Raw genomic sequence first — 13,372 nt, forward strand, 5'->3', positions numbered from 1 at the left:
AAAGCCATTTAATTTACATTTTGTAATTTTCTCTAACTCTTGCTTGGTTTTAAAGTCTTTCCTTTCCCAGAGATCTGACAAGTATACTATTCTGTGTTCACTTAACTTGTTTATAGTTTCCCTCTTTATATTCAAGTCATTCACCCATTCTGAATTTATCTTGGTGTAGGGTGTGAGATGTTGATCTAGACCTAATCTCTCCCATATTGTTTTCCAAATTTCCCAGCAGTTTTTGTCAAATAGTGGATTCATGTCCCAAAAGTTGGGCTCTTTGGGTTTATCATACACTGTCTTGCTGATGTCATTTATCCCCAGTCTATTCCATTGATCCTCCTCTCTATCTCTTAGCCAGTACCATATTGTTTTGATGACTGCTGCTTTATAGTATAGTTTAATATCTAGTACTGCCAGGCCCCCTTCCTTCACATTTTTTTTCATTATTTCCCTTGATATTCTTGATCTTTTGTTATTCCAAATGAAATTTGTTATAGTTTTTTCTAATTCAGTAAAGAAGTTTTTTGGTAGCTTGATAGGTATGGCACTAAATAGGTAAATTAATTTGGGTAGAATTGTCATTTTTATTATGTTAGCTCGTCCTACCCATGAGCAATCAATGGCTTTCCAATTGTTTAGATCCAGTTTTATTTGTTTGGAAAGTGTTTTGTAGTTGTTTTCATATAATTGCTGTTTTTACATATTTTTAATGCTTAACATTCTCTTTTTATTCATCTTGATTTACCAGAAATAGATGATTAAGAACTCAAATGAACATTGAGAATGTATTTCTGTAGTTTGGTCTTTTTACATTTTTTCCAATTAAAAAATAGATACTATTAGAGTACATTGGATAAAAATATTGGAGCTGCAAGTTAATTTTCTTAGAATTAAGCAGACTCATTCCTCTCCCTGTTTTGTGGTCTTTAAGAGCAGCGTAGATAACTTGGAAAGGTTTTAATGGAGAACCATGAAGTGATTATAGAAATTAAAAGAATTTATGAAGAAAGGTTGGTAGACTTCTTGATTATTCAGCCCGAGAAAGAGAAAGGTGAGGAGGGACTTAATAGTTTTCAAATAAAAGACTTCTACTTAGATGAACAGTGATTTTCTGGTGTATTCACCCCTGTAGATATAAGGAAATCTGGTTGCAGGTAGTCACATTGTTGGTGTGACTAACTACTGTTGAGAATACTGCTAAGCTATTATATGTATCTTGGTCAAGCATAGCAAATTGACAATGAGCTAAACCAACAATTGAATAGGAAGAGAATGTGCTGGATCACATTTAGGATGATGTTAGGTCTTCTGTGATCTCAAGTAGCTTTCTGTTATTAATACATGTTTTAAAATTGTTATTCTTTTTTTTTTTTGAACCGATACACAGTATTGATTCTTTTTTTTTAACATTAATATTTATTTTTTAGAAAAGTTAACATGGTTACATAATTCATGCTCTTACTTTCCCCTTCACCCCCCAGCTTCCTCCCCCCTCCCCATGGCTGATGTGTATTTCCACTGGTTTTAACATGTGTCCTTGTTCAAGACCTATTTCTAAATTGTTGATAATTGCATTGGAGTGGTAGTTTCGAGTTTACATCCCTATTCATGTCCGCCTCAACCCATGTGTTCAAGCAGTTGCTTTTCTTCTGTGTTTCCACTCCTACAGTTCTTCCTCTGAATGTGGGTAGCGTTCTTTACCATAAGTCCTTCAGAATTGTCCTGGGTCATTGCATTGCTGCTAGTACAGAAGTTCATTACATTCCATTTTACCACAGTGTATTGGTCTCTGTGTACAATGTTCTTCTGGCTCTGCTCCTTTCGCTCTGCATCAATTCCTGGAGGTCTTTCCAGTCCACATGGAATTCCTCCAGTTTATTATTCCTTTGAGCACAATAGTATTCCATCACCAGCATATACCACAATTTGTTCAGCTATTCCCCAATTGAAGGGCATACCCTCCTTTTCCAGTTTTTTGCCACCACAAAAAGCACGGCTATAAACATTTTCGTACAAGTCTGTTTATCTATGATCTCTTTGGGGTACAAACCCAACAATGGTATGACTGGATCAAAGGGCAGGCATTCTTTTATAGCCCTTTGAGCATAGTTCCAAATTGCCAGCCAGAATGGTTGGATCAGTTCACAACTCTACCAGCCATGCATTAATGTCCCAGTTTTGCCACATCCCCTCCAGCATTCATTACTCTCCCCTTCTTTCATTTTAGTCAATCTGCTAGGTGTGAGGTGATACCTCAGAGTTGTTTTGATTTGCATTTCTCTAATTATTAGAGATTTAGAAACTTTCTCATGTGCTTATTGATACTTTTGATTTCTTCATCTGAAAATTGCCTATTCATGTCTCTTGCCTATTTATCAATTGGGGAATGGCTTGATTTTTTTATACAATTGGTTTAACTCCTTGTATATTTGAGTGATTAGACCCCTGTTAGAGTTTTTTGTTATGAAGATTTTTTCCCAATTTGTTGTTTCCCTTCTGATTTTGGCTACATTGTTTTTGTTTGTACAAAAGCTTTTTAGTTTGATATAATCAAAATAATTTATTTTACATTTTGTAATTTTCTCTAACTCTTGCTTGGTTTTAAAATCTTTCCTTTCCCAGACATCTGACAAGTAAACTATTCTATGTTCACTTAACTTATTTATAGTTTCCCTCTTTATATTCAAGTCATTCACCCATTCTGAATTTATCTTGGTGTAGGGTGTGAGATGTTAATCTAAACCTAATCTCTCCCATATTGTTTTCCAAATTTCCCAGCAGTTTTTGTCAAATAGTGGATTTTTGTCCCAAAAGTTGGGCTCTTTGGGTTTATCATACACTGTCTTGCTGATGTCACTTACCCCAAGTCTATTCCACTGACTCTCCCTTCTGTCTCTTTAGCCAGTACCATACTGTTTTGATGACCGCAGCTTTATAATACAGTTTAATATCTGGTACTGCTAGGCCCCCTTCCTTCACATTTTTTTTCATTATTTCCCTTGATAGTCTTGATCTTTTGTTATTCCAGATGAACTTTGTTATACTTTTTCTAATTCAGTAAAAAAAGTTTTTTGGTAGTTTGATAGGTATGGTGCTAAATAGGTAAATTAATTTGGGTAGAATGGTCATTTTTATTATGTTAGCTCATCCTACCCATGAGCAATCAGTATTTTTCCAATTGTTTAGATCTAGTTTTAATTGTTTGGAAAGTGTTTTGTAGTTGTTTTCTTTTAATTCCTGTGTTTGTTTTGGTAGATAGATTCCTAAGTATTTTATATTGTCTAGGGTGATTTTAAATGGTATTTCTCTTTCTACCTCTTGCTGTTGTGATGTGTTGGAAATATATAGAAATGCTGATGATTTATGTGCATTTATTTTGTATCCTGCAACTTTGCTAAAGTTGTTGATTATTTCTACCAGCTTCTTAGTTGATTCTCTAGGATTTTTTTTTTTTTTATAAACCCTTAATTTCGGTGTATTGTCTCATAGGTGGAAGATTGGTAAGGGTGGGCAATGGGGGTCAAGTGACTTGCCCAGGGTCACACAGCTGGGAAGTGGCTGAGGCCAGGTTTGAACCTAGGACCTCCTGTCTCTAGGCCTGACTCTCACTCCACTGAGCTACCCAGCTGCCCCTAGGATTTTTTAAGTAGACCATCATATCATCTGCAAAGAGTGATAGCTTAGTCTCCTCATTGCCTATTTTGATACCTTCAATTTCTTTTTCTTCTCTAATTGCTACTGCTAGTGTTTCTAGTACAATGTTAAATAATAGAGGAGATAATGGGCATTTTTGTTTCACTCCTGACTTATTGGGAAGGCTTCTAATTCATCCCCATTGCATATGATGCTTGTTGATGGTTTTAGGTATATACTGTTTATTATTTTTGGAAGGTTTGGATATGATTACTTGTTTGTTCTCCTCTGCTCTTTGCTCTGTTGACTGGATTTTATCTGTTTAAAAGTTGTCCAGTGTTACAGATTTCTTCTTCTCCTCCTCCTCCTCCTCCTCCCCCATCCCCCTTTAACTTCTGTGTACTTGCTCATAGTGGTAAGGGTGGGCAATTGGGGTCAAGTGACTTGCTCAGAGTCACACAGCTGGGAAGTGCCTGAGGCCGGATTTGAATCTAGTACCTCCCGTCTCTAGGCCTGACTCTCAATCCACTGAGCTACCCAGCTGCCCCACAGATTTCTTCTTGATGATCTTTCTCTTTTGGGATTCTTGTCTCTGGCTTGCCATTGTTAGCCCTGAGCCCTCTCAGGTTTATCCTCACACTCAGGGTCTGTCTGCACTCTTTAGGCTCCTGAGGTATCAGGTCTAGTTGTTCTCAGGGTCTAGCCTCCTGGTGGTCCCCTTGCTTGTTCCTCTGCCTGAGGCTCCTTTAACAGACTTAGGGCGTTGCTTTCCCAGTTGTGCACCCCTTCTGCACTGAGTCCCCACTCAAGGTCCTTGCCTGGGCTCAAGATCCGAGTCCTTGCCTGTGCTCAGGATTCATGTCTGGGCTTGCTTCTGCACCTGCACTTGTGCCTGCACTCAGGGTCTGTGTTCAAAGTCCGCGCGCGTTCTTTAGCCTCTTGGGGTCTTAAGTCTTGCTGCTCTCAGGAGTAGGCCCTGGTGACCCCAGGTAGCTGCCAAGGACTTAATGTGTGCCCCAAACTTGCTCTAACTCTTGTGTGCTAGCTTTCGCACTCTAGGTGGTGCGGGGTGGGGGATGGGTTTGCTCAGCTCACGTTTTAGTGAGAACTGTTTCACTCCTTTATTGCATGGAAATGCCCTGATTCCACGTACCTCCAATGCTGCGCCCTGTTGTTGGGTCCCTTTGCTCCTCTGGATTTGTTTTTATGTCTTCTTGAGGAGTCCTATATGTTTCAGTTAGGAGAGGTTAAGTAGCTGCTTTTTACTCTGTGGCCATCTTAACCAGCAGGTCTGGACAGTATTCTGTTATTTTTTAAATGATACTTTGACTGCAAATCTTAGAAGATAATCTCAGAAGAATCATAATTACAAGTGACTGGACAATGGAACGATGCATAAACTATAGTATGTTAACAATGATTTACATATTGAAAAGTGACATAAAAGACATAATCAGAAATATGTTTGGAACAAGAGGTAAACTGGACATTTGTGAGAATGTCACTTAGATACTATCCTGAATGTTGTAGTGATATTTCCAAGATATGAAAAAATAGAAAGGAGAGTCAGCACTTTGGGTAGGTCCATTGGGGAAGATTTAGGGAAAACCATGAAAATTACATTATAGGAAGGTATGTAAAATTCCTGGATTAGAGAGATTCCATACAGATAAAATCATGAATCCATTGAAGTTAAGGAAGTACTTCTTGATCATATTGTTAATATTTTGCATAGATTAACAAAAAGTTGTAGGAGCTCTTCATCTAGAGGTCTTTTAAAATAGTATCTTTTTTTCTCTCTGGGATGATTTAGTACTTATGCTGCTTTGAAGAGTGTAGTGTTCTTGAGATTCTTTATCAGTAGAAGATAGTAGGGTATTGGTTATTTGGAAAATGCAACAGAATTATACTTGTCTTATTTAGGTGTCAGTAGTTTATTTGAACAAGACTGAGGTGAATGATAATAGGGCATTGCTCATGCATAATCATATGATTTTTGTTATTGATAGACCAGTTATGCTTATAATTTTCCTAATATTGAACCAGCCCTGAATTCCTGGTATAAATCCAATCAGGCCATAGTGTATCACCTTTGTGATATATTGCTATAGTCTCCTTTGTTAATATTTTATTTAATTTTTTCCCATCGATTATTCATTAAGGAAATTGGTATATAGTTTTCTTTCTCTGTTTTTGTTCTCTCGTAAGTGTCAGAACCATATTTGGTAGGGTTCCTTTACTGATATTTTCCAAATAATTTATACAATATTAGAATTAATTGTTTTTTTAAATATTTGAGAGAATTCACTTGTACATTCATCTGGTCTTGGGGATTTTTTTCTTAAGGAGCTCATTTATGGATTGTTTAATTTCTTTTTCTAACATAGGATTATTTTATTTCCTCTTCTGTAAGTATGGATGGTTTATATTTTTGTAAATATTCATCCATTTCAGTTAGATTACCAATTTTATTGGTGTATAATTAGTCAAAATACCTTTTCATAGTTGCTTTAATTTCATCTTCATTGTTGGTACATTCACCCTTCACATTTTGATATTGGTAGTTTGGTTTTCCTTTTTAAAATTAAATTAACCAATAGCTTATTTATTTTAGTTTTTTTCATTAGTTCTCTCCTTTGATTTTGTTTTTGTCGTAAATTCTTTTTTCTAGATTACATGTCAGTACAATTTTTAAATATTCATTTTCTGTTATTTTTCAGTCATTATTCTTTCTCTCCCTCGCAAACTCTCCCTCATCCTCAGAAAGGCAGGTAATATGATCTAGGTTGTACATATGTTAACATGTAAATCATATTACCATGTTTGTCATGTTGTAGTGAGTTTGTGTAAAAAATATTTTAAAAGATAGCACAGTGATGGGGGCAAAAAAAAAGAAAAAACTAGATTAATAACATTTTTATTCAAGAAATGTTTTAAGCTCTTGTTAACTGTTCAAGATCTATACTAGGTTCTGAGGATATAGTGAAGAAAAATAATATACGGAGTGAATAGTTTGTATGTTGAATACAACACGTGTGTTACACATACATATGTGGATACAAATAAATGTATTTCAAGATGGAGCGAGCATGAAAAGTAGTTTGGAATTAAGATATATTACAAACAGGAATGCCAGTAGAGGACTGCTGTAATTGGATGAGAAGTGATTTGCACCTAATTACAATGGAGATCATAGAAAGAAGGAGCTGATGCAAGAGGTAGAATGATTAGAACTTGAAAACTGATTGGTTGTGGGGGAGGATGAAATCTGTTAAGCATAACTCATGAGATTTGGAATCTAGGTGGTTGGAAACATGTCATCATCAGAAATAGCTTATTGCGGGAAAAGATAGCATGTTCAATTTTGGATTTATTGATTGAAGTTCTAGCTGATCAGATAGAAAGGTCTAATGGGTATCTAAACATTCAGAAGATTTTTGGACATAAAGCATATGGAGAGACCAGAGGACAAAGCTTTTGGGAACGAGCATGAATAGAAGGCAGGATAACAGGTAGGGACACTGAGAAGGAGTTCATACAGATCAGCAGTTCTAGAGAAAATGGTGCCCTGGTACCCAAGGAATGAGTTCATGTCCAAATAAAGGAGGTAGTTGGTAACATTACATGATGCTGAAAGGTCAAAAAAAGGATAAGGATTTTAAAAAACATTAATGAATTTGGCAAGGAAGAGGTTCTTTGTGTATTATAAAGCACAAGGTATTATATTTAAGTGTTGAACTCTGGTGTTTATTGTGGTACAGTTGAAATAGTGTTGGATTTGAAGTTAGGGGAACGGTGTTTGGATAAGGCAATTACACTCCCAGTTTCTTCATTTATAAAATGGACTTGATGGTCTATTAAGGGCCCATCAAGCTCTGTGATTATGTGATCCATGGTTAGTATTAAGGGACCATAATTTCTTAATTTCTTTTCAAATTTACATTGCAAACTAATTAAAATAGTTTAAAATTTCTAGGCTTCAGTGTTTATATTTGTTAATATAGAAATCCTATTTTGGGAGGATATGATGTGAATGATTTAGAATTCTATGTTTACTTATTATTGCACACATTTTATTCTTCTAGTAGAATGAAAATGTTTTGAGAACAGGGATTATTTGATTTTTGTCTGAATGCTCAGGACATAGGACAATATCTTGCAGATTGTATGCTTTTGGAACAGAAATAGAAAACAATTGAGGGAACCTTTTTTCCCTCACTTGTTAACTATATAGCTTTCTTTCTAGATTCTCTTATTATTGTCTGGAACATTCATTCTCCATTATAAAAGTGTGTGCATATATAATGGTAGTATAAATCTTAATAAACTAACTTGAAGGATATAACATCCTTTATCTTTTGTAGCAAGGTTTTAATTTTAATTCCACTAACCTGACTATGCTCCTCATTATAAAATAAATAGCATTAAATAGTTTAAGATAACAGTATTGTAGCCAGTACAACTAATGTATTACTTTGTATTTTTTGCTCTGCTTTAAAAATGTCTTACCTTTCTATGCATAAATAATAAACATATACCCTTTGTCTTGCATGATGTAACACTTCTTTGTTCTTCTTCAATAAGTTGTGTAATGCAAAGATGCAACAAAAGCTTTTGCCCTTGCAAAAGTTAACTGAAAACTTCTGGCAGTTAGAAGCCTTGGAATCCTGACAGAAGTTCAGTTGGAACCTGAGACTTAAAGAGAGCAGAAGGTCCAACTGAAGCTCTGCCTTTGGGTTTCGGCTTTGCTGTGGCCTGTGCCTTGTCTCTGGACAATTTGAACCTAGCTAATTTCTCTGGACCTCTCCCTGACCTTCTCCATATTATTCCCCCTGTTACCTTTCCTGATTTTTCTTGTGGGCTCTGGGACGAAGGGTGGCTTTTGGGTTTTAGTGATTAGACTTTGTGGGTTTAGTTTCCCTATAGGCAAGTAGGACATCCTTGAATCAAATTATCCCTTATTTTATTGATTTAGTATACACTCTACTTAAAGGCAGCCAAGTCTTTCCTGGCTGGGAGAGCAGGCTCTCTCTCAGTCTAACCCACTCCTGTGACCCTCCCCCATCTTGAGTTTCTCCCTAGCAGGTGTCAGAAAACCCTATGCCCCTCTCACCTTTCTGACCAACCCTGAATATTAATAAATCCCCTTGTTGCCTATTCAAACCCTCTGGTGAATCATTGTGTGGAAGATTATGGAAGGGTTGAAGAGGGAAGGAATTATCTTCTTTTATTTCTTGAGGGAACTGGAGGCATCCATCTTGGGAGGAAGGCCTTGCTGAGATTTCCTCCTGCACCCATCAGTTTCACTGATAGGGAGGAGCCCTTCGACTCCTCCCTCTAGGGCTGGGGTTGGCAACGTATGGCTCTTTCTGCAGGAGCCATAAAGTCAACCGTGGCACAGTAATTAACAATTTACACATGACATCATGCGTCACGTTATACGTCACATGATCCTTTTGGCACCGCAACTATCTTCTAAGATAGAAGGCTCCCTCATTGATATTGCCGTGTGAGACAAATCCTGGTCTTTAGCTTGGCTTGGTAGGTGTGCTGTATGTTCCTCCTTCTGTCCTCCTTTTATTCTTTCCACACCTGTTACTGACATCTTGGGGTTCTATATAGTGATTGATCACTTTTGTCTACATTCTCTACCCCTCTGCCTCTGATTTACATGGCTTTATCTCAGTGCATTCATGGGGTCTGCACTCCCTATTTGTGGGATTGTTATTGTTTTTAACTTTTCTACCTGCTCTTAAAGGGGAACTATAGTCAGATTACATCTTTACACATGCTTCATTAGTAAGAAGCATTTCTCCCCAGTAGTTGTTTCATTTGATACAGAATGATTGAGTAGGCAGCACTGATAAACAAACACCTGTACTAGGAAATGTGTGTAATGTGTCCTGACCAGTTTTCCATGAAAAGGTACCCTCCTCCCCCACTACTTACTAATGCCTGCACGCAAGTCATGTTATTTTCTGTAATCTCCTGATCTCCTACTTAATTTATGTGGCCAAATGGCTTAACCAGCAGGCCGGCAGCTTTTTCTTCTCCTGTTGCCTGACTTGAGAGAGGGAGAGGAAAAAGTATTCTTCCCTGAATTTTTCTCTCTTTATTTCAGCAATTTTCTTAGTGTAAAGGAGTTTTATATGTATGTGTGCAGTTATAGCAGTACTATAGTGCCCCATTAAGTCTTGTTTTTTGATTAATAATCAAAATAATTTTGATTAATAATCAGCAAAACCATGCAGCACCAGAAGTCACATTAATGTACTTTATTCATCATTGGTTAGCACATAATAATGTTATTAAAAATAGTTCAGAGACTTATTGTACTTTAAAAGTGTCGTTCTTATATAAAATGCACATAATATTTACTTGTATTCAGTGTTAAACATATTGTATGGCTCTCATGAAATTACATTTTAAAAATGTGGCGTTTATGGCTCTCATGGCCAAAAAAGGTTGTAGACCCCTGCTCTAGGGACTTGAGAAACTGGCAAGAAAAGCCCTCAAGGCAGATTTAAACATTTCTGACTGGCCCAACTCCTTGTGTCTATAGAGATACCTTTCCTGTCTGGAAGGGTTCAGCCTATCCCCCCAGTATCCTCTGTCTCTAGCCTGAGTGTCTAGCCTGTTTCAGCTGCCTTTCCTGAATACACCACGTATTCCCTTATCATCCAATTTACCACCTCATTCATTCCTTCCCTAAACTCAGCCATCCCTTTCATTCCTCTCCTAATACCTCATTCACCTTCAACCTCTCCTTATTAGCAAGGATTAAGATAGCACCCCAACTTTATTGACCACAGTTGTTATATTAATAAATTTTTTATTAATTTTTTTGCTTCAAAATTCAGCAAGTTAGGGATATTGTTTTTGCCTTTGTAACCTTGCTATGAAATAGTAAATAAAATTCCATTAAACTTTGTCTCCTATATAAAAAATAACTTAGCTTGAAAAATGAACATAGTACAGAATGGTATCTTAATATTTATTATTGATGTAAACATTTAAAGAAATAAACTGTTTTTTTCTCCTCTAGAATGAGAGACTTAAGAAACTTTGTACTGATCTAGAAGAGAAGCATGAAGCAGCAGAGCTTCAAATAAAACAGCAATCTGCAGATTATCGAAATCAATTACAACAGAAAGAGGTAAAGGAAAATTTCACCTTATATTATTGGAAGTATTACTTTACTCAGTTGAAACATATTCACATAAGTTAAAAATTTTCATTTCATGCTTTAATTACATAAAAATTTAGTAGGCAATGCATTTACTTTATAAAATTTAGATTATTACTAATTCAGTCAGAGTTACTTTTAAATTTAAATTATATGACTTTGGTAAGTTACTCGCTTTCTCTGAGTCTCAGAGAGTCAGCCTCAAAATAAGGGAGACCTGCTTGGGTTTTAAGTCTAGCCTCTAATATGTACTGACTTTTTACAAGTTATTTGCCCTCTTATTAGCTCAGGAAACTCTCTAATTGCTATAAGCTGTAGAACAGGTTCTCATCTGCCTTGGAAGTGGGAATTTTCTTATTGGGGGTTTCCCTATACCAATGAAATAGCAGATCTGGTTGAAAAAAACCCCAAATGGACAAAGACCTTAGAAACACTACCCTCAACAGTTAATAGAAAAGCCTGAAAGAGCAGAGGTTTAGGCAGAGAAAAATGATGATTTCTGTTTTGGACATGTTGAGTTAGAGATGCCTTTGGGGCATCTGGTTTGAAATGTGAGATAGTTGGAGATATGTGACTATTATGTAAAGGGATGCCCCCTCCACCCCCTGGGGGTCCTGTCTATTGCTGAATGGGCAATTCAAACACTAAGCAGAGAGACTAGAATTTTTGACCAGTTTATTTTCTTTATGAAAACCAGAGGCAAGCCAAACATACTGTAGTTTATCTTTCAACAATATTTAGCTTCATTTTAGTGAAACTATTAATTTTGTATTGTTATGGTCTTTTCTTAGTAGTGCTAACTAATGTTGGTAGTGTGAACTAAGAGCTCATGAACTCTTAATGAACCAATGGTATCAGCTCCTTTAGGGCTGAAACTATATCCTTATGTCATCTGTTTTTGAATCTTCCATGGGTTCTTAATAAATATTTGGAGAGTTGAGCCATCTTCTATTTAGCTATCTATACGTGTTCAGTAATCATTTGTTTACCAAGTAAGTTTTAGAGAGAGTGTGTGGAAGGAAGTATTGAGGCAGAAAGGAGAAGGGTTAATTACTTTATTTAGCTGTTTTCTTTTTTAGTTCATTTAGTGACATGCTGTGATAAAGTGCCACATTAGGTTAAATATGAAACTGTTTCCAAGCACAGTTATTCTTATAGTGGCATGTTAGTATTTTTTCCTTTTGGATATAGAATATTTCTTTGAAATGAAAGAAATCTTTTTGTATTTGAAGTTGGATAGCTCACTGTGTTTCTGTTAAATGTTCTTTCTAAGGCCTTTTTATATACTGTGTACATGCTTAGAGCAGTGTTATGTATTCCATTGTCTACCTGGGAGAGAAAACATTTGAATACTTTCAGTGTTCTTTTGGTTTAAGTTTTCTCTTAATCATCTCTTTGTATCAGTTCAGGAAATGTGAGCTAACTCATTAATATAAGTTTTAACATATAGCAATTAAGTTTCAATTAGAGAATAGCTACAAGCAAGTTTCTTGAAATATATGTAAAATATTCAATGCTTCTACAATTCTTTTTCTTTTAAGGAAAATAAAATGAAAGAAGCTATAAGTAAAGATAGCTCATGGCAAATTCTGAAAGGTTGTGTGTGTGTATGTGTATAGTATAAATCATATTTGAATGAAAAAAATTCTTGTGTTTATAGCACTTCAAAATGAAGAATTTATACTTTTATCTGGATAATATAGGTCTTAAAAACATGGCTACATAAAATAACCCAGTTAATGAAGCAGGATTGTGTGGCTTTGTTTTAAATAGTAGAAACAGATCTGGTGTACCTTTCATCTTTAACCCTGTTTTTTCCTTAGTAGTAAATAGAAAATCCATAATTAACTGAGGAAATTTACTGCTGCAGTTTTAGTATATAAAACTGACATTTATATATTTAAAATATTAATTAAATTCTGTGAACATCATTTTAGGTTCCTTTATTAATGAGGGAAATCTTATAGTTTAGAGAGACTCCAGGTGTTCTTTAATCCGGGGTTTTTTTTAGTATGCTGTGCAAATTTTTTACCTCAAGTCATTTTACAATTGTGTTACTGTTAATCTGTTATAAAGTGGTAAATGTTGTATCCTTAATTTTGTTACTAAAATATACATTATAAATATTTAGGTGGAAATCAGTCTTCTAAAAGCAAGGCAGAATGCACTACAGGATCAGTTGCAGAAGTTGCAAACAGCTGCTCAACCAGCGCATTTGGAAGTTGGCAGCTTACCTTCTACAACTACATCAGCTTCCTTTGTTCCTGGAATTAGTCATCATGTTTCAGCTTTCCATGGAGATGACATGGACTTTGGGGATGTAATTTGGTCACAGCAAGAAATAAACAGATTGTCAAATGAAGTTTCAAGGCTTGAATCTGAAGTTGGCCATTGGAGACATATTGCTCAGGTTATATATATACACGTTTTCTTTGTTTTTTATCATTAGGAATTAAAATAGTGAGAGATAACATGGTATTATAAATAGAAGGACAACCTTATACTCAGAGAGACCTCTGTTGGAAGTTCTATCTCTGTTGAGTATTGCCTATGTGATTT

The 13,372-nt window shown here is 35.8% G+C and overlaps 1 protein-coding gene across 2 annotated transcripts in view; it reads left to right on the forward strand.

Annotated features, from left to right (window-relative positions):
- The window catches only part of TRIP11 (thyroid hormone receptor interactor 11), a 106,886-nt gene that overhangs the window by 22,405 nt on the left and 71,109 nt on the right, over nt 1-13,372 (forward strand). For both annotated transcript variants that reach the window (XM_044665041.1, XM_044665042.1), the window contains exons 3-4: nt 10,673-10,783; nt 12,945-13,223. In XM_044665041.1, coding sequence (XP_044520976.1) covers nt 10,673-10,783; nt 12,945-13,223 — 390 coding nt within the window. The remainder of the gene's footprint in view (nt 1-10,672; nt 10,784-12,944; nt 13,224-13,372) is intronic.

The sequence above is a fragment of the Gracilinanus agilis genome, chromosome 2, assembly GCF_016433145.1.
Source record: "Gracilinanus agilis isolate LMUSP501 chromosome 2, AgileGrace, whole genome shotgun sequence".
Classification (NCBI taxonomy): Eukaryota; Metazoa; Chordata; class Mammalia; order Didelphimorphia; family Didelphidae; genus Gracilinanus; species Gracilinanus agilis.